This window comes from Fulmarus glacialis, unplaced genomic scaffold, assembly GCF_000690835.1.
Source record: "Fulmarus glacialis isolate BGI_N327 unplaced genomic scaffold, ASM69083v1 scaffold1016, whole genome shotgun sequence".
Taxonomy (NCBI): Eukaryota; Metazoa; Chordata; class Aves; order Procellariiformes; family Procellariidae; genus Fulmarus; species Fulmarus glacialis.
The window spans coordinates 68,816-96,448 of NW_009217259.1; the positions used below are offsets into that span (position 1 = coordinate 68,816).

General features: G+C 47.1%; 4 protein-coding genes across 4 annotated transcripts; all 4 read right to left on the minus strand.

Moving 5' to 3' along the window:
• Positions 1 to 235: 235 nt before the first annotated feature.
• LOC104078077 (keratin, type II cuticular Hb4-like) lies at positions 236 to 3,673 on the minus strand. The gene is made up of 7 exons (XM_009579584.1): positions 3,221 to 3,673; positions 2,504 to 2,712; positions 1,938 to 1,998; positions 1,577 to 1,672; positions 1,142 to 1,306; positions 860 to 985; positions 236 to 460 (listed from the first exon to the last, which is right to left on the minus strand). Exons 1-7 carry the CDS (start codon positions 3,671 to 3,673, stop codon positions 236 to 238), a joined length of 1,335 nt encoding a protein of 444 aa, XP_009577879.1.
• A 2,909-nt stretch (positions 3,674 to 6,582) lies between these two features.
• LOC104078078 (keratin, type II cytoskeletal cochleal-like) lies at positions 6,583 to 10,892 on the minus strand. Its single transcript, XM_009579585.1, is given in 9 exon segments — positions 6,583 to 6,622; positions 7,392 to 7,619; positions 8,020 to 8,117; positions 8,455 to 8,567; positions 8,570 to 8,616; positions 8,995 to 9,089; positions 9,513 to 9,573; positions 9,867 to 10,080; positions 10,712 to 10,892. Coding segments are annotated over 9 exon segments (1,077 nt in total).
• A 3,659-nt stretch (positions 10,893 to 14,551) lies between these two features.
• On the minus strand, positions 14,552 to 22,475 carry LOC104078079 (keratin, type II cytoskeletal cochleal-like). Its single transcript, XM_009579586.1, has 10 exons — positions 22,433 to 22,475; positions 20,808 to 21,376; positions 20,197 to 20,405; positions 17,454 to 17,514; positions 16,693 to 16,788; positions 16,337 to 16,501; positions 15,836 to 15,961; positions 15,481 to 15,701; positions 15,173 to 15,207; positions 14,552 to 14,757 (listed from the first exon to the last, which is right to left on the minus strand). Exons 1-10 carry the CDS (start codon positions 22,473 to 22,475, stop codon positions 14,552 to 14,554), a joined length of 1,731 nt encoding a protein of 576 aa, XP_009577881.1.
• A 736-nt stretch (positions 22,476 to 23,211) lies between these two features.
• On the minus strand, positions 23,212 to 27,004 carry LOC104078080 (keratin, type II cytoskeletal 5-like). Its single transcript, XM_009579587.1, has 9 exons — positions 26,487 to 27,004; positions 25,842 to 26,056; positions 25,465 to 25,525; positions 25,250 to 25,345; positions 24,808 to 24,972; positions 24,435 to 24,551; positions 23,820 to 24,040; positions 23,515 to 23,549; positions 23,212 to 23,405 (listed from the first exon to the last, which is right to left on the minus strand). Exons 1-9 carry the CDS (start codon positions 26,979 to 26,981, stop codon positions 23,212 to 23,214), a joined length of 1,599 nt encoding a protein of 532 aa, XP_009577882.1. The 5' UTR covers positions 26,982 to 27,004.
• Between the last annotated feature and the right edge of the window lie 629 nt (positions 27,005 to 27,633).

A 27,633-nucleotide genomic window follows, 5' to 3' on the forward strand; every position in this document is an offset into this window, starting at 1 on the left:
AATGTGATCCTGGCCCTCTCTAGACTGTCTCTCGCTGTCTGGAGGCAGTAGGACTGGCTCTTTGGGTGGGTTTGCACTGGTGGAGGCCTATTAGGACTGATGGGAAGAACTGATCTGCATCAGGACCACGTAGATGACTTGCAGCATGGCAGCTCCAAAACAGCACTGGCCAGTTGTTTTTCCTTTCAACACATGCATCTAAAGTAGCTTGTGCAGCCCTGCTAGGGTCTGTCACTCACCTGCTCTCCTCTCCTTCCAGCAGCTTCTTATAGGTGACGATCTCGATGTCCAGGGCCACCTTGATGTTCATGAGCTCCTGGTACTCATGGAGCTGCTGGGCGAGATCTGCCTTGATCTGCTGCAGGGCTGTCTCCAGCTCAGAGAGTTTGTGCTTCGCATCCTTGACGGCCGTTTTGCCACACTGCTCAGCATCGGCCATGGCAGCTTCCAGCTTGCAGCGCTGCAAGGAGCGAGACACGGTCCGTCTTAGCTGTCTCTTGCTATCTTCACGTGTAATGCGTTATCAAGAGATGGGTTTGAAGTCTGGTTGTGCATTCAGCCCAGCAGTAAGGTGGACACGCAGTCCCCCAGTCCCCTCTGGTAGGAGTTTGAGGGAGCTGGACATGCAGTTTCACTGCTCCCTTGTGTTGCTCACAGGGGATGGGATGCTGTAACCGCATCTGCCTTCAGATGCCGTATGAGTTGGGCTTTAATGCAGCCCTAGTTGGAGCAGCAGAGTCCCAGCTCACGAACACCCTTTGCAAGGTGCTACAGCACCATTTAATTTAGTTGTGGGAGCTCGCAGGAACAGCAATTCACTCTCTGCCCTGCTGAAACAACCAGACCTGAGTGTGTTCACCTGGTCCTTGGCGCTCCTGACTTCTCCGTTCAGTCTCTGGACTATCCGTGTCAGCTCAGCTATCTTGTTTTTTGTCTCTCGCAGGCTGTCAGCGTTTCTGCCTGCAGTGACTCGCAGCTCCTCAAACTAAAAAAGGCCCAAAGACATCATTGCATATCCCAAAACCACATGTTTTGAGTTAAATCAGAGCAAATCAGGAGAGTGGGGGGTGTTTCTCTGGATCTGAAGTTGGTCTGAAGAGAGAAACTGCACCCAAACACTCCCTCTGCCAGGTTTTCTCACCTTGCTTTCATACCAGGCCTGTGCTTCTGCCCGGCTCCTGCGGGCAATGTCCTCGTACTGAGTCTTGACGTCTGCAATGATGCCATCCAACTTGAGATCTCGGCTATTGTCCATCTGCACGACCACCGAAGTATCTGAGATCTGGGCCCGCAGCTGGTGGATTTCCTGGTGGCAACATGGGGTTGAGCTGGTCAGAGAGGTGGTGGTCCTGCTGTGCTCCAAGTCCAGCCCCGAGCTGGTGTGTCACCCACATTGTGCAACTCTGTCCCCCTTTGCAGTGACCAAGCAGAGATGAATTGCCGAGTCTTGCCATTCACTGCAAGCGATGACCACTGCCCTGTGTTACCCCCTTTTCCCCTGTCCTTTGGGATAGGCAACTTCAAAATCCAGCTGGGAAATGCAAGTGATGGCTGGAGCAATAGGGAGGCTTCTTACCTCTTTATAGAGCATTCTCAGGAATTCAACCTCTTCTTTCAGGCTTTCCACCTTGGCCTCCAGCTCCGCTTTGTTTAAGAAAAAACAGTCCGCGTCCTGGAGACGCGTTGGGGATAGAAGAAGGAAGTTTGTTAGCGAGAGCAGACTCAGGGCTACCCTTGGGGTGAGGGACTTCCAGTGCTGGTACCATGACCGTGTGCCAGCTCCCAATTACACAGTTGCTGCTGATTTGAGTTCAAGAAAACCCAAGCACCAGCTCCTGCTTGTACTTGTTTTGTGTGCTGCTTTTGGGAAATAAATCACCGCGTGCACCCCAACGACCTGAACCCGGAGAGGAGAGTTCAAACAGCCCCTTGCTCACCTTCTTCAGGGCAATAAACTCACTCTCGGTGCACGTCTGCTGGCTGCATTCGTCCTTGAGCCTGCGTGGGAAAGTGGGAGATTTTGTTTGAGTTCAGCGCAATTACATCTTTGTTTGGGTTTCTGCAGGCCTTCTTTCAAGAAGTGAAACTCCTGATTTTTTTCCTTCTCCCCAAACAATGTTTTGGGATGCTTTGGTCTTGTTTCGTAGCCCATGGGAAAGGAAACGTGTTTTCAGAGAGGTTTCTGCGTCTTTACAAATTTGCAGCAGAACTGTTTTCATTTGAGCTCTGCAACAGCAAATAGCTGCTGAACATTTCTAAATGTTAATTCCTTGAATTAGGAAGGAGAGGAAGAGAAGCTGGAAGAGGGACATCTTCTGTTTCCTCCATCTCTCTGTAAATTGGGACCTTATTTTATATACTGAGATCCTGGTAGATCTCTCCATCTACCTACTAGTTCTCTGGGAACCAGTTACTACCATGAAAAGTTCACGGTCTCTGCCTGTTGACAAATCTCGAACAACATTTTGAGCCCTGGACTCACATATCTCTGTTTTTTACTTACATTTTCTTGTTGGTTTCCAAAACCTGCTGTGCTGCTTTCAGGTCTGTTTCTAACTGGGCTCTGTTGCACCCCAGTGCTTCCAGCTGCTTCTTCAAGTTACCAATATAAGCCTCTAACATGGGCATGATGGTATTCTTGCAGTGTTTTTGACCCTGCAGAAAGCTCCATTTGGTCTCCAGCACCTTGTTCTGCTGTTCCAGGAATCGAACCTGAATCCCAGAAAGCAAAATAGGAAACAAGATGAGGATTAAGGGTTTGTGAGAGCCAGGGTCCATGCAACAGCAGTGAAAAGTGTGTTCCTCCTCTTGGTACATGTGAATGCAGCGTTTCCTAATCCAGTGTGCTTTTGTGCATAGGCTGTTTCTGGGCCACCCATGTGGAAATGCACAAAAATCTAAGCACTTCTAGAAAGGAGAGATTTGCAACAAATTGGGGATGTGCAGAGAGGAATGGGAAGGAACTGGAAGGCTAATGAAACTGGTTTCAGCTTGTTCCCTCCCTGCAGTCAGGCCTAGAGATCAGATTAATAGTGCCTGTACGCTGAAGCTTCCCCAGTGGCTCATAAACACCTTGGTGCTCAGCTGGCACCCTTATGCAAGTTGCCCTCAATGTCTAAAATGAGTTGTCTTACAAGGATTTCATGCCCTTTCCATGCTAGACATCTCACTTGGACTCTAGTGCCTGCGAATTGGAGCTGAGGAGGGGTTCCCAGCTCACCTTGTCAATGAAAGAAGCAAATTTGTTGTTGAGGCTCTTGATCTGCTCCTTCTCTTGGTACTTCACCGTTTGCACGTTGGGATCAAGTTCCAGTCTGAGCGGTTGGAGCAGTTGCTCGTTGATGGTGATGGGTGTGATGGTGCATGGCCTGGAGACTCCACGAACCCTGTAGCCAAAGCCAGCACCTCTGTAGCCAAACCCTGTACCAGCTGCACCAAAGCCATATCCACGTCTGGGAGGAGGACATCTTCCAACAGCTATTCTGGGCTTGGGGAATGCCACACCACCAAGACTTCTGCTGCTGAAGTAACCCAAACCACAGTAGCCCACGCCACCACCCCAGTGACACAAGGCAATGCTGAAACTACATCGATTCCTGGGAAGAGCTGCAGAGGAAGGGCTGAAATTCCTGATGGCATGTCCAGAGCTGGTGCTGTAGGAGCAGCAGGACATGGTTGCTGGTGGGAGAGGGACTGGTGCAGGCGACGTGCTGGGAGAAGATTCCAGGGTGCAGTTCCCTCTGACCACAGTGGAGCACCTTCTTCCTTTTATTTGCGTGGAAAATGGGGCGAGGCTGAATGAAACTTCCACAAAATGTTTATGATGCAAAGAATGTGAACTACTTAGCATATATTGTGCTTACCAGCAGAGAAAGCAGCAGCATATTTGCCCCATTTACCAGCAGAGAAAGCAGCAGCATATTTGCCCCATAAAGATTTGAAGAATGCTGTTAAGTCAGAGGAGTCGTATTTAGATCTTACGTAATAGCAGCAAAAATTAGAGGAGTTGTGCTGGGTGAGTTGTTTTCAGGAGACATGGAAAAAATTGCACGTTCCCCTTTTTATAGGTTGGATGAAGTGGAACTGAGCCTTTGAAAATGTAAGATGCTTTTCTGTCAAAGGAGATCTTCGTGTTTTGCTGGTACCTCACTTTGCAAAGAAGAGCTTTGAAGGAGAATGTGATTCAACCTGCTCTTTAATAAAACCTATCAATAATAAATGTGAATTTACTGAGGATTAATGAACAAAGTCTTGCAGGCAGGTCAGTGGTAAATGACCATGTTTTGTTGGTTCTGCCTATAAAAAGGCAATGTGTTTTAATGCCAGGGAAACATCTGTGGGGCCAAATCTATTTCTCAAGGTGATTTTTCTGCAGGTTGCTGATATGAGTGTTTTCCAACATGGTAATTTATTTGGGGGGAATTGCTGATTAGTTGAAGTTGAAACCAACGCTTGGAACATGGTAGCTTTTGCAGACATTCTTATTAGCCAAATCCTCAGAAAACTGACGTCTCCTCATCCCTCAGCTTGAAGGTTGGGTTCCTACCTGGCTTGGGGCAGGGCCAGGCTTGGTCCTTCGCCTCCTACATTGGGCAAGTGCCCTCATTGCAGCGTCAGGGCTCGGACTCTTCCTTGCTTTGCTGTTCACACGCGTGTGCGTCCAAGTCCTTGGAAGGACAGGGATAGCGTCGGTGCCTGCGTCGCTGTGTGGGAGAGCGGCGTGTTTTGTAGGGGCAGGGTGGAAGTTTCAAACTAATGATTTTGTTTTGTTTACTGCATTTCTTTCCCCGTCCCTATTCAGTGGTTGGTTTCAATTGCAAGCCAAAATTACCAGCTTTGCTATAGGGATCTGGGAGCTCTTGGATGCTTCGGCTCCAGGGCTCACAGACATCCTTAGGGGGGTGGGGCATGAGATCTAGAGTTAATCTTGTGATTGTCCTCAATCCTCATGTGTCAGACCGTGTTGCTCCAGACTGAAGTTGTATTTTATGGCTCTGCGGCAGCATCTCTTCTCTCCACGTTGTCATCCTAGGAAACGCTTTCTGCTTTTGGTGAGACAACTGACACCAAATGCAACCGTACGGTGCTTTTGGACAGAAATCTGAGGAGAGGGGTTGCAGGAGGCTGGGCTTGCAGGGCGCCTGACCCGAAAGGAGAGAGGGACACTGGATAAAGCTGCAGGTTCTCCAATGCAACAGGGAAAGGCAGTTGGATATGTTGTTGAACTGACTCCAAAAAACCCCAAAATGTTTTGAGCTAGCTCCATTAAGCCAAATAGTTCAAATCGGGTTGAGCATGTTGGGAGTGAGACATTATGGTGCTACATTTTTTTTAATGGAAACATCTCAATTTTAAAAAAAAAAAAAAAAAGGTTTTGTTTCAGAAAAACTTTTTGGTGGGAGAATTCCTCATCTTCCAGCCTACCACAGGCTTCAGAGCAGGAAAATATCCCCTGGTTTTGTTGCTGTTCTCGTGATCTCTCGCGTCCCAGCTGCATTCACACAGTCTGGCTGTAGCCACTTTAAGCAGGTCTGTCGTACCACAGTGATTTCCAGCTCCCAGGGAGTTTCCCCCCCTCTTTCATCCTGGTTTTAGGGGATTAGGTCCAGGGGTATGATGTTCACTGAGTGATGGACACAGGAGGAGTGTGGTGGGTGAGATGTGCTGTGACGTGATCTCCTCGCCCCTCTCCCTGTTCCCGTGGACCAGCTCTGCACCCCACATTTTCCAAAAGCAGCGGATCTCTTGGGGACTGTAATGAGAGATGGCCTCAGCCTTGAGTTGAGTTTGGGTTTGTTTTTTTTCCAATTGTCTCGTTAATGTGTGTTTTGTAACTCTGAAAAAAGGAGCTATGTCATGTGATCTCAGATTTGCTGTGTCAGTTTATTGGGGAGAAACAGCAAAAAAACAAGATAAAGGCACACAACAAGCGTCATAGAGGAATTGGATGTTCTGGGTAAGACTCCTCTGCTCCCTTTGATTTTTAACTTTTCTTTGCAATCACGTCCATACACTGGAGGAGCAGAAACTTGTATCACTTAGTGTTTTTAACCCAGATAAGTGGTTCCTTAATACATACACTGTGCTAACTGTGCACTGCCTAGTCAAACTAGCATTGCTGCCCAGGCTTTGCTAGGCCTACACAACCCAGGAGGAACAGACGAACTTTGGGAAGAGGCTATTTGTAAAACTACAGCATAAGGTAATGAAAAGAGCAAGTTTCATAACAGTGGTGAATGTTGCAGGGAATAAGCAACGTGGACTGGACTGAAAGCTTTCAAATCCCCCACGTGTCTTCTGTGTGTGCTGCTAGCAGGCTGCTGCTGCTATGAACTGGTGGAGTGAGGACGCTGCTTTCAATGCTTGTTGGTTTTTTTTAGTATTTTGACCTGTAGGAGGTTGTAGAGGACACTGGAGCTCTTCCCGCTCACAACACTGTATCCTCCCGTGGTGGTACAAGGAGCACAGATGTCTCCAGAGCCCGTGATGATGCATTTGCCACAGACACCTCCTCCAGTCACTAGACCTCTGCTTCTGAAGAGGGATCTGCTGCTGGAAGAGAAGCTGCCATGAAAGTGTGGGTCAGTACTGCATGTGATTCTTCCTGGGGATCGGCACATAACTGCAAAGAAAACATTTTAGCTCAGGATTTCCAGAGCAGATCCTGTGGGACTGGTAAGAATAGGGATTTGCCTGGTACTTAAAAATATTCACAGGGCAGCCACTGTCTATGCACAACCTTAAGGGGATGGGAAGAATGGAAATGTGTAAAAACCAAGGTCTGTATTTAATATGTGTCCCTATAACTGGCCAATAATTGGGAGGTTTGGGGATGTGGGAAGCTGCCAGCAGGCCAGGCAGGTGCTTTGGACGTACCGTGACTCGACTGCTCAGCTCGTGCCTGTGAGGAAGTTTTCCTGAGTCCAGTGTCATGCCCAAGCAGGGAAAAGGTTTTGCTTTGGCTCTGTGTGTGTAAGTGTGAGCAAGTCCTGGCCAAGTGCTTTCCCTGTGTCCCCTCAATTAGCCCACATGTGAATAGGTAGCCGGTCATTTCGGCTGGGGTGGCAAAGGTGGCCACGCACGACTGTGACTGAGCCTTTGGCTTTATAAGACCTGAGGCTACACAAGACATCATCTTTATTCATGCAAGGTCTTCCATTTTGGGGGGAAAACCTAAGCTTCTGAGTGCATTAGGGGCTTTTGACTTTGTAAGGCATTTGGGTCCATAAATGCTGGAAAGTGCTTTGGAAAGTGTCACCCCCTAGGACTTTGGGTCTCAGTGGGATTTGCTGCAATTACAGAGGTGATGGCTCATCAGACAGTCTGTGAAAGGTGGTTGTGGGGTTAGGTGTTCTACCATTTCTTCCTTGCAGGGTTGTACAAGCACCCACCTGCTTTCCTCTCCATCCAGCAGCTTCCTGTAAGTTGTGATCTCGACGTCCAGGGCCAGCTTGACGTTCATGAGCTCCTGGTACTCGCAGGCCATGTCCTGCTTTGTCTTACCCAGCTCGGAGAGTTTGCACTTTGCATCTCTGATAACCACTTCCCTGTGCTCCTTGGCTTCAGCAATGGCTCCTTCTGGTTTGCATCTGTGCAGGTAGGAGATTTTCATTACTGCCACTTACTTGTGTGTGCTTTGAATAGTTCAGAGTTGTTGAATCTGCCTGTCTGTGTATTCATGCACCTGCACTTTGTTACATTTTCAGATTCTATAGATAAACCTTTAAATCTAGGATGATTCTCTCTGCCTAGCTGAGACTTCTGTGTATGTGTTGTCTTCTCATTGCGGGTCTCTACTGATGGTAATGCAGTTATTAGTTGTAATAGACCATTTTACTCTGTACTCTGGATTACCAGCAAGTCTTAGAGTTGAGCAGCTGACATTTCACCAAAACTGGCTTTATTGCTCCCTTGCTTTAGCAAAGGAGTTTTGGAAAGCCACAACCTGGGAATGGCGATTGACACATTATTGCCCCTGAGTCATCCTTACCTGGGCTTTGCTGTTTTCACATTCTCCAGTTTAGTCTCTGAATCACCCGATTCAGCGCCACAATTTCATTCTTTGTATTACGCAAGCTGTCATCGTGTTTGCCAGTGGTTTCTCTCAGTTCCTCATACTGAGGAGAGAGAAAATGCGATTAAAATAAATACCAGAGTGAGGAGATGAGTCAGTAATTAAACCTACTGTGTGATTCTGGGTCCGCAGTCCCAGATCTTGAGCTTTAAGGCAAAAACCTTTGTCACTGGGGGACACAAATGACTCATTTATACAGTAGCAGCTCTGTGTGTGAAGGCATTAACAGAGGATGTATCACACATAGGGAAAACACAGCAAGTGGCTGAGAAAACAGACCTTTAAAAAGCCTGTGCAACCCAAATTAGGAAATCTGAAGAAGCAGGGCCCTTAGCAGAAAGTGGGGCATAAATACTTTTGTGAGTGTTGTCATGACTCACCTTGCTGTAGTACCATTTTTCTGCATCAGCCCAGCTTTTTTTGGCAATGTTGTCACATGGAGCTTTGACATCAGTGATGATGTCATCCATGTCCAGGCCTCAGCTGTTGTCTGCACAATAACAGAGGTGCCTGAAATGGGTGCTTGGAGCTGAGTGATTTCGTAGGGGCGACAGCAAGATTATCAGTCATCTGCACCAGAGGTGCTTTCCCTGCAGATCTCCCTGGTGTGGAGACAAGGAGATGCAGTGTGCTCCACGTACCACGACTTCAGGCTCACTGCAGAAAACCCAAAGAGGGATTTTCTGGTTTAATCTCTCTGGATCCTACCTTCACCATCAACTTGAAACAGATTCCTTAGCATCTCGCCCATGTAGTGCAAGAGTAACACCTTTGAAATCCAGAGCAATCAACTGATGTACACATGAAACACCAAAAATCTTCATGAACTTAAGCGATGGGTTGTGGGAGCCTGACTCCACAGGCCCCCTAAAGAGGCACGGGGTGAAGGAAAAGGGAGCAGAAAAGGAAGAGGCATTACCACTTCATACAGGCTCCTCAGGCAGTTGATCTCTTGGATGAGGGACCCCACCTTGGCTTTCAGCTCAGCTTTGTTCACATAGGCGCAATTTGCGTCCTGAAGCGCATCAAGGGTTTATGAAATGAAAGAGCAAACTGCTTAATACTAGTAAGTGATGAGATTACAAACTGTTAGGGCTGCTCTTTTCAAGGACATGAATTTTACCATGCTATTAAATTGTTTCGTTCTCTTATCCTCTTAGGCAGAAGACAAAAAATCTCTAGACACTGAGAAGAGAAGGAAAGGTATTGACCAGTTGGGGTATACAAACATCCCAAATGAACAAGCTCAGCTAAAACAGACTCACTTAAGGTGGGATTCAACTCTTTTAACGAAATCTTCCCAAAAGCTGGCCTTTAGGTCCCTCTGGAGTCTCTGGAGAGTGAGAGGCAGTCTCACCCTCTCTTTCCAGCAATATTGGCTGCTGTTCATATTAAAAGCCCAGAATTAAGTGTTTGAGTTGGTTTGAAAAGCTCTTACCTTTTTGAGCATAACAAACTCATTCTCTGCGCATGTTTGCCAGTGAGTTTCCTCTCCACACCTGCAAGAAGAAAAAAGATCACTTTGCTCCTCATTATTCAGCTTAAGCAAGAATATGAATCTAATCTTCCTCTACCACCTCCAAATGCTCAACCTCAGCATGGAAACCAACTGCTGATGCAAGCCATACACATGTACACCTGGAAGAGATCTTGCATCTTGTGCAGCCTTTGCCATCCAAAAATTAGATGAGATCAGTTCTAGCCCTAGTTTTGGAGCTTGTATCTTTTTTAAACTTCCTTTTCTTGTAATCTTCCATGATACCCTGCATGGTGCTCAGTTCTGTTTCTGAACTTCCTTTTCTTGTAATCTTCCGTGATACCCTGCATGGTGCTCAGTTCTGTTTCCAGCTTGGCTCTGTCGCTTCCCAGAACGTGCAGCTGCCTCTTCAAGTTGCCAATATAAGTTTCAAACATTGGCTCGATATTGCTCCTGTAACACTTTTGTTCCTGTAGAAATCCCCATGTAGTCTCCGGCACGTTGTTCTCGTGCTCCAGGAACTGGACTTGAAACCCAGAAGTAAAGCATTCAAAGTATAGTGATTTGTTATACTGGTGACGCAGAAGTGAATAATTACAGTCCCAGAATTGGCAAATTGAGACAGAAAATCTGTGAGTTATTCAGGATAGTACCAGGTGAATGGAGAAGGCATGCATTTAAAATCTGTCGAACAGCATCTTCTCATAAGAAGGTTCTTCAGAAAAATGTCTTTGTTGTTATTATGCAAAAAGCACCAAGTTAGAGACTCAGCACCATAGTAGAGTGGGGTAAGTCAGAGGTGATTCTACTGAAATCAGGGTTCAAGTGATATAAAACTGGGGCATTAGAGAATCAGCTTCTCTGCATGTAACAGCAAAGCTTGATTGTCATTTGCAATGAGACTGCTTTACACCACTCTTGGAGCATGAAAATACCTTCTTGCCCCCACTGAAGCCCCCTTTTTACGCTCAGGTGGTGCAAAACGTCCTCCTCGTAAAACCCAAACAGGTCCTTACTGCAAAGTCAGGCTGCGAGTTTTGGCTGCTGTTGCTATTAAGTAGTTTGGCAAATGCATTCCTTGTCTCGGATGTGCCATACGGCAGCTTGTTACAGCTCTGCAGCTCCGGTGCCTGTTGAGCTGGGCATCTCTTCTCTTGCCTTGCCAATGAAAAATGCAAATTTGTTATTGAGGGTCTTGATCTGCTCCTTTTCCTGGTGCTTCACAAACTGAAGGTTTGAGTCCATCTCCAGCTTGAGCGGCCGGAGCAGATGCTCATTGACTGTGACCTTGACAATGGGTGTGCAGACCCATGATCCTGCAGCCAAAGCCATCACCTCCATAGCCCAACCCCATGCTTGAGGGGCTGTAGCCATATCGCAGCAGGTGACAGCCACTGATTGCTAGCTTGGGCTTGCAGCCTGCATTGCCACCGAGGCTTCTGCTGCCGAAGCATCCCAGCCTGGGGTACCCTGCACCACCACCTCCCCGACACGAGACGGTGCTGACGGTAGATCTCTTCACACGTCTCAGGATCACAGCAGAGCAAGAGCTGAAACTCCTCATGCCCCCAGCTCTGGAGCAGACATGTAGGATTGGCAAGATGTTGATACCAGCTCGAAGGGGAATGAAGGCAGAAGGAGAATCTGAACGCAGGAGCAGGAGCCAATGCGCGCAAGTTGACCCAGCCAGAAACCCTCTGCAATGAGAAGCAGAGCTTTCACCTTCTTATGTCCCAGGAAAACAGGCTTTGGCTGCACGACCAGCCCCAAAAGACCATTTTTAAAGATGTTTATGAGCTTAGGTTGTTTGGTAATATCCCACTCATCTCTTTTGCTGAATAGTGACCTGAGCCGCTTTTAAGCGCACACCTATCATTCTGCTATAGGCTGTGTTTCTAATTTGAATTGGGGGGAATCCCTGGTCCCATAAAAACTGCATTTGCAAACCTTCCTTTCTTTATGGTAAGCATGAAAGAAAGAAGCAGAACCAATCCTTTGATGTTTGCAGGGAGCGAGGGAGGGAGCATTGCTTTGTTTTACATGTGGGAAAAGAAGAATCTGAGTTAAACTCTCGGGAATATTCTAGGGATCCAAACACTGGGGCTGATTTGGTTTGGTGTTACATTAGCTTTTAGCTAGAGTTGCTCCTTTTGTAAACCTAATTCTATAATTTACTCCTTTCTTTCTTTTGTTTGACCTCTGTAATTTTGTTAGCCTCAAGAGAACAATCTTTTAATTCTCTCGGGACAGGAGATGGACCCGTGCAAACGTCTTTCGTGGTGCTAGGGCTCTGCTGGTCTGTGACTCCAAGCAGAAAACGGCTGCAGCAAAGAGGGGTGAGAGCAGGAGGAAGCAGTGAAAAATTTTCCAGCTCAGACCTTTGCACTAGCTGGGGAAATCCAAAGCCAAAGGTTGAATAGATCGAGGTGATGGTGGAGTGAGTGCACTGCAAAGAGAAATTCAGCCTGATTTGCTGCTCTGTCTCTCAAGCTACCCGTGTGCTTCTCTCCTCCACTGAATGCCCTGAGGGGGAGTCTGTTGTTTTCCCTAGTTTTGGGGGGAATGTGACTGACACTGGTCAGATAGATTGACACCTCTCATCTTATTGCTTACAGAAGTGTCCTCTATAGGGAATAGCTTACAGGAGAACTGGGCTTGGTCATTCCTTTCTGGCAAAACTGTTTGGCAAACCCCTGTGTATGTAAGTTTGGACTGTATATATATATTTATTTTTCAGCAAAGGAGATGGGTTCAGAGTGACAAAGATGCAGGAAAGGCACGTAAGTCTTTCCTACAAAATGAAATAGGTGATTTTCAGTCCCATCTTTGCTGAAATACCAAAACGGCTGTGTGCCATGGGTGGGAACCCTCTTAATTCTTTTGCCTCCAGTGGGATAACACTGAGGGCTTAGCCCTGAAAATCTCAGCCTTTTCTAAAGGTGCATTTGCTTTTGTGTGATTTTCTTGGCATTCACCATGGCCTGAGAACATGTTCTGCTCCATGAAGAGGATCAGAGAGAAGTTCATGCATGCAAGCCTGAAAGCTAGCCTGCCTCATTTAGCCACGCAACATTTTAGGGTAAAGCTGTGTGGGAGTTGTATGTGCTAAGTACTTCTTGGGACTCAGCCTAAAAGGAGTTCAGAGAGCTCAGCATCTTTCATGATTGGGCCCTGGATGCTGGAGAACAGCTGCTACATGTGATAGTTGGCATCTTCTGTGAAATGGAAGAAGTCATGTTGGCTTCTTTTCTCACTTTCTCTCTCTTGGGTTTTTAATTACAGACCTGAGCAGAGCTCAGTACCGCCAGCTTGTCTGAGCCAGCCCGGCTTCGATCTGCTGATTCAACAGAAACCTCAGCTCAGGAGCATCACACTGCCCAGGGATTGCACCCTTGTTTAGCACTTGGCCTGACTTTGTTGGCTGCTCCAGAGAGGGGATGGAGATAAATCCCTCCTGTTTTCCAGGTCTGGAACCAGCCTTTCCGGAAGTTTAGCTGTGATGCGTGGGATCCATCTTTCCTGACTTTAAAACACCTTTTGGAGTGCTCCTGCAATGCAGACAGCTTCAGCCAACTGCCTAGAGCACTTCTGGTTCCACGGAGGGAGAGAGGTGTTACTGGGGAACGAATTGTTTGACCCAAAAGTGTCTGTTTCTGTTCTTTGACTGGCTCGGATGTAGGTGTTTATGGCCTTCTGGTCTTGCTCTGCTGGCTGTGCAACTTGGAAAACCTCCCAAAGTGCTTGGGTATTGCTGCTCTGTGACGCCTGTCTCCAATACACTTAATGTTCCCCCATCCTCTCCAGGACTGAGATGCGGAGGAGGAGGATATGGGAAGGCTCTGAGTGACAGCAAGTGCCTATGGCAAGTCTTCTAAACCTTATTTGAAAATTACACTTTTAGGTGAATTTTGTAATGGCACAGAAAACCCACGTTGCTCATGATAAGTTTGACTGCAGTTTATTGAAGAAATTTCATAAAACTCATACAGTTCGACAAGAGCAGAAGATGGGAGGAAACGAGCTAGTTACATTTTGGCACATAATTCTCCAACCCTCCTCTTTGCCTTCCTCCCCCTTCCATTAAAAGAGAAGAAAAAAAAAAACAAACCCAAGCTAAGAACAAAGGCACTAAAACAGAGATGTTTTTCCAGGTTATGTAAAATCTATGTTACCAAAGCCTGCTGTTCCTCATTTTTGTTTTTCCTGTATTTTTAACACCTGTCTCTACTTTCAGCTCACTCTGGCTGGCGGAAAGGAGAATAGTTTGCTGCTGAAACAAGGTCTAGCAACCTGTAGGTTATGGGATCTTTTGGCTTAAATTATACGTACTGGGTGGAGGGATTAAACATTATAGAGAGCCAACCCCTTTCACTTATGGAAAATGAAGGCTGCATTTTTGGATGTAGGTAGAGCTAGAGGGCCCTGGGGTGAAACGACAGCAATGCAAGATGAATTGCGAAACAGAGCAACTGCCTCTATATTGAAAGACACTTCATTTTCAATTCTTCAAGCCTTTGGGGAGAGCGAGTCCAGCAGGGGGGAGCAGGGTTGGTTAGGAGGGAGCACAAGAGACTGTGGTCTCAACATACCTCCTGCTTTCTGTCGTAAGTGGGTGAAGGGACACGGTCTCCTTTCATGTACACTGGTATAAATCCAAGTCCTGCATCTACTCTGGATTTGCACCAGGGCACTGGAGCAAAAGGGAGCCCTGGGAAGCTGCAGGCTGAGCTCTAACGCTAGCACCCGTTAATGGGAAGGCTGATTACTCATTGACAAGCAGCGCTGGGCTTCTGGTCAGCTGGGTGAGGCTTTATGCAGAGGAATTAATTGGACTTGGAGAGGCATTTCTCCCAAGCCAATAAGTAGCTCTGGGAATATGTTTTCCCCTAATGGGAAAGTGATAAGCGTGGCTCTTTGGATGGTGTTAATAGGCGTTGTGCTGGCAGCAGGAGGTGGTGCTCAACCTGTTCTGCTCCAGATGAGCTGGGTGCCACCACGACTTAGCTCCGATAGCTCTTCTTGGTGGTGCTTTTCGATACAAACCTCATGCTTGAGCTGCTTCCCACACCAGAGCTGAATCCCCTGGCCAGGCAGCTCCCACTGCTGGAGCTGGCACCGCTTCCCCCCATGCTGAGCCTGTTGCTGAAGCCTGACCCCAGCCCCAGCGTGTTCCCACCTCCGTAGCTGCTCCCAGATGAGACCACGGCTGTGATGGGAAACCATGGGCAGAGGGTTAGTTTGTTTGCAATAGTACGGAGGAATTTCAACCTTTAGTTTCACACATTTGTGGTTTTTCTTGGACAGTCTACCACTGCCTGTATTCCACAGGTTCTCTGGCTTTTCTTCCTATCCTGTAGCAGAGCTGGCCTTGGACATCTAAGTCTCCTAGGGACAGTCTCAATGTACAAAACGTTTCAAGTTCAGAGCTGGTCAGAGAAAAGATTTATCAGCCTCCCCAGTCCCACAGAGCTCTGCAAAACCCTACGTATACTCCATTTTTGTGCTGGTAACTACTAGCTGCACAATTCATTTTCATTGTCTTATCCTCAGTTTAAGGATAAGACATTTAAGGAATAACTGAATGAATACTCAATCTATTGCTTAAGAGCCAGATTACTTACAAATATTCACCGCACCAACGCCTTCTCCAGCCAGCCTGGAAGAAAGAGAGGACAGAGAAGGAAGGGCTTGTTATTTAGGACAATTTCAAGCAACAGTTTGGCTCCAGGGGCATTGGTTAACAGAATGGTCTGGGGCGTTAAGGTCTGATGATGAGTGTCTGACAGGAATTGAAATGACACCTGTAACTGTGTAGGACGGGGTTGTTTTCTCTGCAAGTTTTTGTGGCCCTTCCCTCTCTTGTTGCAAGGCAAATGTGAAAGTATCTATGGGTTTGGACATTATTTGGTTTGCAGGGGAAGCCACTGACCTGCTCTCCTCGCCCTCCAACAGCTTCCTGTAGGTCGCAATCTCGATGTCCAGGGCCAGCTTGACATTCATGAGCTCCTGGTACTCACGGAGCTGCCGGGCCAGGTCTGCCTTGGCTTTCTGCAGAGCATCTTCCAGGCCAGCCAGTTTTGCCCTGGCATCCTTGACGGCCATCTCCCCGCGCTGCTCAGCATCTGCGATGGCCGTCTGCAAACTGGAGCACTGCAAGAAGTGGAGATAGGTCTGGTGACTGCTCAGTGGGTTTGGATCCCGATTTCCAGGCATCCTTGCAAGGGTACAGCAAGGTAGTGGAGATGGAGGTGCCCCCATGTTTGGAGGGGTCCTGTGCGCCATACCTGTTTCTTTATACTATCAATTTCCGAGTGGAGCCGCTGGATCATGTGGTTCATCTCCGAGATCTCCATCTTGGTGTTGTGGAGGTCGTCCCCGTGCCGGCCAGCCGTGAGCTGCAGCTCCTCATACTGAGATGGGCAGGGAGATGAGACACCAGGGCACAGTCAGATCTGGGCAGGAGCTTGAACTCATTGGTAGAGATCGACCCTGCTCTGATCCTCTCTTGACCAGATCCTCTGTCTCTTTCTGTACTCAATCCAAGCTCTTCCTCATGAGCTTTAGCATATTTTCTCCTCCCTCTATCTCCTTATGCTCTTCTATCTCTCGTTGTCAAAATGCATTTTCACATGTCCAAGAAACTAAATGAATTCCTATCCAAATCGACTTGATTTTACACCCTACTGCCCTGTCCCCTCTGCTTGCACTCTCCAGTATAAAATATCCTTTGGGAAATGCTAAACAAAAATTTTTCTAGCTCACCTGGTTAATTTTCACATCCTCACCTTGCTCTGGTACCAGGACTCAGCCTCTGCCCGGCTCCGGTTAGCGATGTCCTCATACCGTGCTTTGACCTCTGCAATGATGCTGTTCAGGTCCAGGTTTCGATTGTTGTCCATGGACAGGACCACGGAGGTGTCGGAGATCTGTGACTGCATCTGAGACAGCTCCTGTAAGTCAAACAAATTCATTCTCAGTCCCAAATGTTTCACTGTTGTGCTTGTCCCAGAGATGATGTGTGGTAGAGGGGTGGGAATGGGGAGGAACTGCAGCTCCGAACAGCTCTCTCGGGCTGGTTCGATCCTGTTGGTACCAGGAAAAGGGGGAAATGGCAGAACTGGGAAATTTGGGAGATTCTTACTGCTTCGTAGAGGGCTCGCAGGAAGTTAATCTCATCTGTCAGTGCATCCACCTTGGTCCCCAGGTCCACCTTGTTCACAGAGGCGGCATCTGCATCCTGGAAGCACGGCAACAGAGGTAGTGAACCAAACCTTGCCTATCTGCATCCTTGTACAAAGATCAGTTGTCGTTTAATACGAACCTTTGGAGACAAACCAGAACTGAAGACTTTCTTGACCTCTGTGCCTTTAAACAGAGCCAAGAGGGAACTGGTTTCTTCCCTCTACCTTTTTTTTGGGGGAGGGATGATGTTCATAGATCTAAGCAATTTTTGACATGTCAGAAGCCACCAATTTGCCTTTTTTTGCCAGTGTAGAGGGGACAGATATTTTGGATGATGCTTGAAATAGTGGAAGTTTCTTATTGTGTCTCCTGCAGGTCGGACCGGGGGGGGCCGTGGAGGGTGGGATTGGATATAGAAAGGCTGCAGAAGTGGCAGAGCATCTAGTGGAGTGACTACGAGGTATGGATGACCCAGATCTGATCTGGTACCTGGGGGACCAGGACTCACCTGAATTTTGGGTGAGGGGTCTGAAACAAGAACGAGCTATTGCCAAGGACTGACACACTGGCACAACTGGGTGTTTCTGCTTCAAGGAGGGATGACTACACGTTTGCTAAATGCTTTGCCCAGCTTGGCACTGCCGGATAAAAAGGGTTATTTGCATTCAAATGCGTTTTGCCTTTAAAAAGTGTGTCCCTTCTTTGTTGTTGGCGCCTCACCTTCTTGAGCAAAACAAAGTCATTCTCTGCAGTCATGCGCTTGTTGATCTCCTCTTCGTACCTGTTGGGAAGGGAGGATGAGCATCCCTTTACAGCTTCCATACTGCAACCCACCCCGTCCACCATGGGCGTATGGAAATCCCTCCTCCACACATTCATTGCAGGGTGCTTGCGGAGACACTAAAGAGTCTGTTCCCAAGGGGCATTTACCACCAATGCATAGATCTTTGGGAGAAACAACAAAAATAGCTACCTAACAATGCTATGTCCTTGCAATGTCAGTGCATGTATTATACGAAGCATTATTAGATATATATATCTCACCAATTATGATAGAAAGACAGCACCCTTGGGCTAGGTGGTGGGAGGAGGCCTTCTAGAAAAGCTGCACGGCTTCATTAAAGGCACGTTTTATCCTCCCAGAAGTTTTCGCTGTGAATGGGAGCCTTGTACTCTCTAAATTTTCTCAGGCCGGGAGGGCTGGGTGGAGCCGTGGCTGAGCTCATCGCCGCCACACCTGGGTTAGTCAGAAGAGCCGGGATCTCTGACGCCAGCTCCCGCGGTGGCTTCAGGAGGGCTGGGGATGGCCGGGGAGGAGGGACGATGATGGCCTGGGCAAGGAAAGCCGGGGTCTGGATCAGCAGCAGCACACAGTCCCACTCTTGGGAAAGGGTAAAAACCAGCAACATGGGCTGATGCCCAGCTCAAATGAAATGATTAAATGGGGGAGATGAAAGTTCAAAGGAAGGAGTCCATGCAGCTAATAAAACATTAGCCTTTCATGACCCTTTCATGGGGGAAGATTTCTTCACATCAGGAATATCCAACCCTTAAAATAATTTCCATTAAGCAAAGTCCTAGCCTGTATATAGATTTGTGGGTTTCTAAGCTCTTAGCCACGTAGAAGAGGAAAACTAATTTGGCATATGTCTTAATTTCTAATTGCCGTATGGATTAGTATTTGACTCAGAAGAGCAAAGCATTAGGAAGAATACTTTGGGATCCACAAAGTTTAAAATAAATAAAGGTAAGAAGAACAAACTCCTAGGAAAATGGGGACAGAAGCGGTGATGTCCTTTTGGTAGGTGTAGGCATTGTTGCCACAATGCAAGAGGATGGTCCCTGCCCAGCAACATGTATGATGTAATTGAGCTTTTGCCCAAAGATTCCCTGATCTGGAGCCAGAGGAATATTTGCCACTTTATGCCAGATGCAGGCAGAATATTGAAGTCTGAACCTCTTCTATGACATGACCTTTGGTTGCCAAAGGATTTCTTGTCCAAAGTCATGGCGCACCAAGGGTCTTTCCTCATCTGAGCAATCTCTGTTGCTGCTTTGCTGCTCCAGATTGTGCTAATGTTAGACATTGCTTTTCAAAATTTAAAATTGCTTTCACCGTGGACCTGTGAGAGAACAGAAGGAGGACACTCTCTGGCCCAGTTAATCAATAGCAGTATTAGAGCTGGGATTCATCTCAAGTCAGCTACCTGGAACTTGGCTATTTTGGCTAAGCTCTGTCCTTTGGGGTTTCTTCTGTAGGTGATGGAGAAAGATGTTTTATCTCTGGAATGTCATGTGTCCCATCCTAAAATGAATTAAGGAAATCTGGATGGCTGATTTGTAGCAGACTCTGAGGTCTTATATGGCCAAACTGACACAGGACAGACTTTTTTCTCCGTTAGTTTCTTTTCTGAAGGCACAGAGAACCATAAAAAAGAAGTCTCAAGTAGACCGTGGATGATGATTTCTCTTCCCCAAGGCAGTTGTTTCTGTTCTGATGCTACTTCTGGGCTAGAGGCACTGTTGGTGAAGGTGGCAGAAAGTGTCAGACACATGATCTCCCAAGAAAGGGAGAGCAGAGGGTTTTTGGCAGAACGCGCGTGTCCTTGTTTTGAATTGCACCCTGCACCTAGCTCTCTTCTCTCGTTTTTCTGGTTCCAGATTGACAATTTAAGCTCCTTACTTATTCACATCCATTAAGCAGTGTATCCCTTGTGGGCATGGTAGCAGACACTAACGCTTGATAGATGTTTTTGCAAGATGCAAAGAGTGGATGAGAGAGGGAACACCTCCTCCTAACAGCCTAAAGAGTTAATGAGCTGAGCTGAAACCCTTGCCCAAGATTTCAGTGAATTTCCATGGGTGGAAGCTAGCTCCTGACTTTCAGAAGTGCTAAAACTATCTAATACATTGATATTAAGGGACATTATAATAATTAAAAAAAAAAAAAAAGAAAAAAAAAGAAAAAAAAAGAAAACCAAAACCACTTAAGCACACATTTAAAATTAATCTTTCTTTTTAGACAATTTTTCTCTCCTGGAAAGGAACCCACATCAGTAAGAAATGTGAGTGTTCAGAGTGCTCAATAGTCTTGTTGAGATTCAGGTTTCATCCTGGTCTGTATTAAAATGACTACATGGGAGCTGAAACCATTTGGAAAGCCTAGGCTCTGGACAGACTAAGCTTTTGAGAACCTGCTCCCGAACTCCTGTGGATGTCTGACAAGCCTTTTGCAACATTTAAAAAGTTCACCTGTCCCTGCAAAAAAATTGCGTATGTCTTGCAACGGGTAGAGCGCTGCTGCTGACATTTATACAGCAGCTAAAGTGGGGGGAACCCAGTCACTTTAGTCCTTTCTGAGGTCTCACCGTTTTGGGGTTGCCTTGGGTCTTTTAACTTGTCCAGGAAGAAAATAGAGTGAAGAAAAACCGGACAGGTTTCATTCTGTGCGTGTGTTGCTTACCTGATCTTGAAGTCTTCAACAGCATCCTGTATAGTCTTCAGCTCTGAGCTGAGCCGCAGCCTATCCCCTCCTAGAGCCTCGAGCTGTCTCCTCATGTTGCTGATGTATGCGTCAAACATAGGTTCAAGGTTATTTTTCACAATTTTTTGGTCTTTCAAGAGGCTCCATTTGGTCTCCAGTACTTTATTCTGTTGCTCCAGGAACCGCACCTGAAACCCATCAGAACAATTTAAATCATTTGGGATCAGCAACACAAAACATGCCTCACTTTTCATGAGATGGGGGCTTTAATGTGACGCGGGTTTTGTTTTATGTAGTTTAAAGTGGGCTTTAGATGGGCATGTCATCAAAAGATCATTGGTAAGAAGATTTGGAAACCAGGAGCTGCAAAGAAACCTGGAAAAATAATTTGCACCATATCCAGACTGTCTATAGAGCTCTGACAAAATGAGCTGTATAGACAGTCTGGATACGGAGGTAACAAGCTGAACAAAATCCTTAACTCTGTGCATTAAGGATTTAGAAGTAAATTATATAATGTTGAGAGCAATCCTGATCCTGCTCTACAGTAGGCAAACATGGCAGGCTGGATGAAGTGGAACATGTCTTACCTTGTCGATGAAGGAGGCAAATTTGTTGTTGAGGAATTTGATCTGGTCCTTCTCCTCCTGCCGCACTCTCTGCATGTTGGGGTCAGTCTCCAAGTTAAGAGGTACCAAGAGGTGTTGGTTGACCGTGACCTCTTGAATACCTCCAGGGCCACGTCCTCCTCCGAACCCAAACCCAGCTCCACCAACTCTATATGCCAACCCACCATGACCTGATCCATAACTGTATCCTGATCTAGCAGAACAATACCCTCCACTCATGGAAATCCTCTTGCTTGCCCCTAGATTGTGAAGGCTCCTGCTGCCAAAATCACTGCTGATCCGTCCCACACCTCCACCACTGCTGCGGGACATGGACATGGAGCTGAAGCTGCTTCGGTTAACAGGCATAGTGGCAGAAGCAGTACTGAAACTCTTAGTGAGTCCTCCTGACCTAATACCAACTGACTTCTGTGCAATCGTTCGCCGGTGGCGAGAGCAGAGGACAATGAGGTGAGATGGCAGATAAGTAGAAATCTTTGGGAGTTTGGATCGGGAGTCCCCTCTGCCTTTTATCCTTTTGGAGAGCTGGGCTTGTCCACAGAAGACCGCAGCTCAGTTGACTGAGCTAATCGGTTTGGTATGCTGGCACGTGGCCACCTTTCCCAACCCGTTAATCACCAGAATCACTAATGCGATGGGCTGGCAACCTTCAGGCTCATAAAACTAACCAAATTTTCTAACCTGTATTTTTCAGAGCGGGGATTACTGGTGGGAAAAAAAAGTATTTATGTCCGGAAGTTCCCTTTGGGCTTGCTTTTAACTTGGTTAATGGTGTCAGTGCCCATTTAGTTTAAAGCTGAAGGGACTGAAGATGCTACAAGAGGGAATCTAGAGGTGTTGAAAATGCCAATTTGACCTGCTTTGCTAAAGAAAAACCGACTTTGCTCCCCGATTGCTAGCCGTCTTGGGGTAGAAGCAACCCGTCCTGATCTAGGCAAGAAGTTAGATGTATTGGTCTGCACTCCTCATCTTTGCAGGCAACACTTCATTTGCACAGAGGTACTTCTAGTAAAGATGGTAATTTGGGAGGCACCTGTGCCTTTCTGTTGGCTACAAAGGGAGCCTGGATGTTTTGCTTAGCCGAAATGCTGAATGATGAGATAGCTAAAAGTACGTGGTCCCCCAGAGAGAAAACAGCCTGACTTGTAAAAGTCCAGGTCATCAGATGGCTGTTTGATGCTGGACAGTGTTTAAATAACAAACCAAATTCCAGTTCTGCTGGTGTCAGTGGAAATATGGTCCGTCCAGAGATGCCAGAGAAAGGTGGGCAGGTGTTGAAGAGGACGAGCCATTTCCTTTCCAGTACTGTGTTATTGTGCTTAGATCTAGAGGATTAATGAAACGCTGGGCTTTATTATATCGCCTTCTCTTTAGGCTAGGTGTCAGCATGCACTTAATGTGCGTCACGTTTACCTCTAGTGCTTTGTTTGTGTCGGCAGGGTTGTGTCAGAGACTGAACCAGCACAATCTGCTGTGGTAATCTCAGCACATTTTTTTTTTCTTAATATGGGCTTTGATGCTTTTGTAGTTTGTCTCTCGTTACTGCTGTTCAGGAGATCAGAGAAAGAGAACTAAACCTTCCTTACCCTCAGGGTCTTTAACTATCTCACAGCCTATGTCTGGGGACATTGTTCTTCCCAAAGAGGGTGAGTTTGGGGGTTTAATGAGTCTTTTCCATTTCTAATTATGATAATGGCAGTGACAGCATTTTATTTGCCCCTGCAGCTAGTGTATGTACAGAACAGCGTGAGCTGAAGTACTTGCTTTCTTGGGAAAAACTAGATTTATATCCCTACATGACTCATCACATAAAACCTTGAAAGATTACAGGGGTTTGGGCGTGATCAAGGTGGCATGAAAATGCTGAGATGACGTAATGTAGAAATTAAGATAGATAGGACGTTTTCTCTAGTGCCTACTGGGAAGAGTAGACATTTTCCCATCCTGTGGAAGATACTGATGCTAAAAAACTTTGCTCACACAACTGGGAATGGAACATCCAACTGCTCTATTCCTGTTGGATATAAGAGGTGTCCATGGAGTTGCAGTGAGTGCAGAGGAAGGAAAGGTCTCAACTCTTGTGTGTATGACTTTTGTTTGCCTTCAGCTCTACTCTGCTCTGTCAACCACTCTTTTCCCCAAGGCCCTATAAAGTAATTGGAATTAAAAGGAGGATGTGACAGAATTAATTCCATGTGCCTTTTATTAAACAAACACTGGGAGTCAAAGAACAGACAGAGCATGGCATGTTTTATATAAATAAGGACAGACAGCTTCCAAATCTTTTGCAAGTAACGGGGTAAGGATTGCACACGATGTGAGAGGAAACTCGGCACACACTAGCTAACAGTGCTGATGTCTGACTTTAATAGCATCTCTTGGTTGAAGAGGTGGTGGAGACATACTTCATGCTGGAACTGCTTCCACCGACCATGCATGACCCGTCTATGCCTTGTCCGCTTCCAGAGCTGAAGCCCATTCCTCCAGCACCACTGCTGCCTCCGAAGCTGAGGCAGTTTCCACTTCCATATCCCGTTCCTACAGCGCTTCTTGTCACAGCTGCAAGAGGAAAACACCCTCTTTAGAGTCATCCACAAACAGCGGGCTCTGAGGGGCAGGGAGACAAACGTAAGTAAAAGTTGCCAAACTATCTTTAAAAGTTACTTACAGATATTCACTGCACCGGCACCTTCTCCAGAGAGCCTGTTAGGGAGCAAAATGAACCAGTAAGAATTCAAGGGGAACCCATGAACAGGAGATAGTTGAAAAGGCAGGAGAATTTCCTTGGAATATTTTTGGTGGAAGTTGGAAAGTTTGCGCAAAAGGCTACCATCTTCCCAAATAGCTCATCTTCACGGGCCATTGCTTGCCTTTAAATACGTTTCAGGTCTTCTGAATGTGGGAAGTCTAAACCTGACAAGGATCTGCAACTCCATTGCCCCTCTGGAAACTGGGATATAAAATTGCACCCACCTGCACTCCTCTCCTTCCAGCAGCTTCCTGTAGGTCGCAATCTCAATGTCCAGGGCCAGCTTGACGTTCATGAGCTCCTGGTACTCACGAAGCTGCCGGGCCAGGTCTGTCTTGGCCTTCTGCAGGGCTGTCTCTAGCTCGGCCAGTTTTGCCCTGGCATCCTTGACGGCCATCTCCCCGCGCTGCTCAGCATCCACAATGGCCGTCTGCAAACTGGTGCACTGTGGAGGAAAAACAGTGGTTGCATTCCTTATCCAGAGCATAGACCAGTTCTTTATACCCTGAGGTCATGATGCCTGGTCTAGATGCAGAAGTCTTTGGGTTAACATCTATAGGTGTGATCTTAACGATCATTGAATTGATCCATGTTCTGAGCCAGGTCACAAGCTGGATTTAATCTAACTCCACGCCTCTTAATATCTCCTTAGGTTTGATAATATTGCATTAAGTTACTCTTAATGATGTTACTGCACCGCAATAAATGCTGTCGTATTCATTCCTGATCCAGCAGAACTCACCGAGATGCATTTATTTTTATACCCTGGAGTTGGCTGGACAAGCAAGAGGTTAGACCACAGCAAGAGTTAGGCCGTATGCAGTTACGCTGCCCTTTACCTGTTTCTTCACGCTGTCGATCTCAGACCGCAGCCGCTGGACGTGGCGGTTGGGCTCGGGGGTCTCCTCCTTTGTGTTCGGGCCGTGCCTGCCTGCCGTAGCCTGCAGCTCTTCGTACTGTCACAGAGAGAGGAACAACCAGTCAAAGTAAAATATATTGGGTTTAGAGCCAAGCAGAAGGTGGGTATGTGGGTGTTTGCACTCAGAAGTATACATATGTTCTCAATCCCAAATTAGCACTTCCAAAATTTATAGGATTATTAAATCTGAAGACATCGTGTGTTATAAAAATCACAGTGGGACCCACCTCCCCATGGGGATTTGGGGGAGGGTGTGTGGTTTTCCCATTGCAGAAGCCTTCCTGGGCACTCACCCTGGACTGGTACCAAGACTCGGCCTCTGCCCGGCTCCGATTGGCGATGTCCTCGTACTGCGCTTTGACCTCTGCAATGATGCTGTCCATGTCCAGGCTGCGGTTGTTGTCCATGGTCAGGATGACAGAGGTGTCAGAGATCTGTGTCTGCATCTGAGACAGTTCCTGCAAAAGCAGCGGGTATTTTCATGAGTTGCAGGCGTGAGACACGAACGTTGCTCGGAGGGAGGAAACCCCCCAAGTTAGAGGGTGTAGACCTGGGTGGACAAAGTGATTTTTTCCAAGACAGTTTCAGGCAGGGTTAAGACAGCAGGTGAAATGGAAAAAACATTGAATTATTTAGTGCAACAGAGTAGAAAACAATCAGTCCTGAGCCCCTGAAGTGGGAGAGGAAGGCAAGGACATTGGAAAATGGGAGAAGGATGTAAATGCTGGTGCTTACAGCTTCATAGAGGGCTCTGAGGAAATCTATCTCCTCCATAAGGGAGTCCAGCCTGGCTTGCAGCTCTGTCTTGTTTATATAGGCAGCATCCACCTCCTAGAAGAGGAAACACATCACAAAAATGAAGTGGTTTTCGCGGAAGCAGAGGAAAAGCTGGACAACGTGTTTCTTGCTATGCTCGTGTGGGCTGGGAGGCACAGCGTGCGTGCACCCACCTTCTTCAGGATGACAAATTCGTTCTCGACAGCTGTGTGCTTGTTGATCTCCTCTTCGTATCTGCGGGATGGAAGTGGAGGGTTGGTCTAGGGTTGTACAAAAGTTATTTCATATTTTCAGGACCAGCCTCTTATTTTTTTTGCATGTACAGTTTTGTACCTTGGTCTCTTAGCCCTAAAATTTTCTGCCTGTGACTTTCAGCCATAGGGAAGTGAGGCTGAATATGTCTCATATTAAACTTAACCTGGGCCTCCTCGGAAGATTATATGAGCAAAAAGGCCTTCTTTCCTTGTTTGATTGCACAGATGCAACAGAGAGCTGGCATCTATTGCAGCCCACCCTGCTCTCCAGGCAGACCACAGATGGATCAACTTACTTGTTCTTGAATTCCTCAGCAAGGCTTTGCACCTTGTTCAGCTCCCCTCCCAAGTTCTCCTTGTCTGTCAGCAAGCTGTTCAGCTGTCTCCTGAGGTTGTTGATGTAGGTCTCAAAGAGGGGCTCAATGTTGTTTCTGACTGTTTTGTTCCCCTGTTCTTGCAGAAGGGCCCACTTGGTCTCCAGGACCTTGTTTTGTTGTTCAAGGAATCGGACCTGGATAGAGAAAGGAAATGTTTCAGAAACAGTGATTTTAGGATGGTTTTCCTTAGAGGGGCAAGGTACAATCCTGCAAGGATTCACTTGCTGAAAGGTGGGAGCTCTCAGCCCTTGGGGAACAGCTGACAATTTATACAAGCAAGTAAGCATTGCACATCTGATGTTAACGTTCCTGCTCTCTTTGCAAACTCTGCTTCCTTACATCCTATATGACCATTTTCCCCCTGTTGGCTGGTCTCATCTCAGCATTAATGCGAGGGATGAATGGTCTCAAAGCTGGTACCCCTCAGGTTTTGTTCCCAGGCTGCTGATGTTAGAAGAGGCAGTACAAGAGCAGCAAAATTGCTGATAAAGATAAAACTTGCCCTTGTTTGTGCTTCCCCACTGAGGAATCAACACAGCATAACCAAGAAATCTTATGTCTCACCTTGTCAATGAAGGAGGCAAATTTATTGTTGAGGGTTTGAATCTGATCCTTCTCATTCTTACGGATACTCTGGATGCTGGGGTCAATCTCCAGGTTGAGAGGTTTCAGAAGGCTCTGGTTGACTGAGACTTCATGGATGCCCCCAGCTGGGACAGCGGGGAATCCAGGGCCACCCATGCCACCACCAAACCCGAAGGCACCACCAGCTGCACCACCAAAACCACAGGATATCCCAGTGCCGGCACCAAAACCTGCAGGTCCATAGAAGCCACCACCTCTTCCAGCTACGGAGATCCTCTGGCATCCACCAAGACTGTAGAGGCTCCTGCTTCCAAAACCTCCAGCAAATCTTCCATACCCAGCGGTGGTACTGCAGCTTCCACCTTGGGATGCAGAACGTAAGCAGAAGCTGGTGCTGCTGGCATTGGGGATGAAGGCAGAGGCAGCACTGAAGCCAGTTTTGCTCTGGTTCCTTGCAGCGCACTGGCGAGACATAGCAGCTGATGTGAGCAGGGTGAGAGCGGTAGAAAGAATAAGGCAGCAAGGAAGTGGATGAAGGCAGAAGGTGAAGCTGTGCTCCCCCAGGCTGGGACTGGCCCTTTTATATCCTTACTAGCTGGGGATGGGTCTGGCGTGGTGCTCATCCTACTGATTAACTGGGCTCGGCACACCCAGCAGCAAAGCGGACGGTGAGTTCACCATGAGCACGAGCACCTATGGAGCACAAGCACCTATGAAGCACTCACAAAATGCAGGAGTTGCATTTTTTTGTGATGGTCATGATCTGGCTGTCGAAATATCTGAGAAAACACTAAATACTGCCTGCTCAACTCTTGTTCACAGCCATCCCTTTCCCACTCCCTCCTTTCACCTCTGCAGTAGATGGTTCCCCATGTTGGGCAAGCGCTCGCTCATCTCTATTTCATGGATGAATCAATCTCTGTTGCGTAAAGGTGCATTATTTCACGGTGCAGTGGTCCAAGGTCTGAGAAATCTGTTATTGCGGGTCTGTTTTTTCCTGCTGCTGTGGTTTTGATTAAACCCCAGCGGGGCATCAGCACCTCAGGTCCCGACATGTCGGAAATTCTGGACTCTTGTTCTCATGCCCAAACAAGAGTCATTTAAACCAGAACTGATACGGGAGGGA

Excerpts from the sequence above, each read along its gene's own strand:
- LOC104078077 (XM_009579584.1), bottom strand. The coding sequence starts at position 3,673 with ATGTCCTGCTGCTCCTACAGCACCAGCTCTGGACATGCCATCAGGAAT. Across the intron at positions 1,999-2,503 it reads TTGGAAACCAACAAGAAAAT|GCTCAAGGACGAATGCAGCC; the intron begins GTAAGTAAAAAA and ends TTTCCCACGCAG. Across the intron at positions 986-1,141 it reads AGGCCTGGTATGAAAGCAAG|TTTGAGGAGCTGCGAGTCAC; the intron begins GTGAGAAAACCT and ends GGCCTTTTTTAG.
- LOC104078079 (XM_009579586.1), bottom strand. The coding sequence starts at position 22,475 with ATGTCCCCAGACATAGGCTGTGAGATAGTTAAAGACCCTGAGG. Across the intron at positions 16,789-17,453 it reads ACTTTGTTTTGCTCAAGAAG|GATGCAGATGCCGCCTCTGT; the intron begins GTGAGGCGCCAA and ends CCGTGCTTCCAG. Across the intron at positions 16,502-16,692 it reads TGCGAGCCCTCTACGAAGCA|GAGCTGTCTCAGATGCAGTC; the intron begins GTAAGAATCTCC and ends TTTGACTTACAG.
- LOC104078080 (XM_009579587.1), bottom strand. The coding sequence starts at position 26,981 with ATGTCTCGCCAGTGCGCTGCAAGGAACCAGAGCAAAACTGGCTTCAGT. Across the intron at positions 26,057-26,486 it reads TTGCCTCCTTCATTGACAAG|GTCCGATTCCTTGAACAACA; the intron begins GTGAGACATAAG and ends TTCTCTATCCAG. Across the intron at positions 24,552-24,807 it reads AGTCTTGGTACCAGTCCAGG|TACGAAGAGCTGCAGGCTAC; the intron begins GTGAGTGCCCAG and ends TCTCTGTGACAG.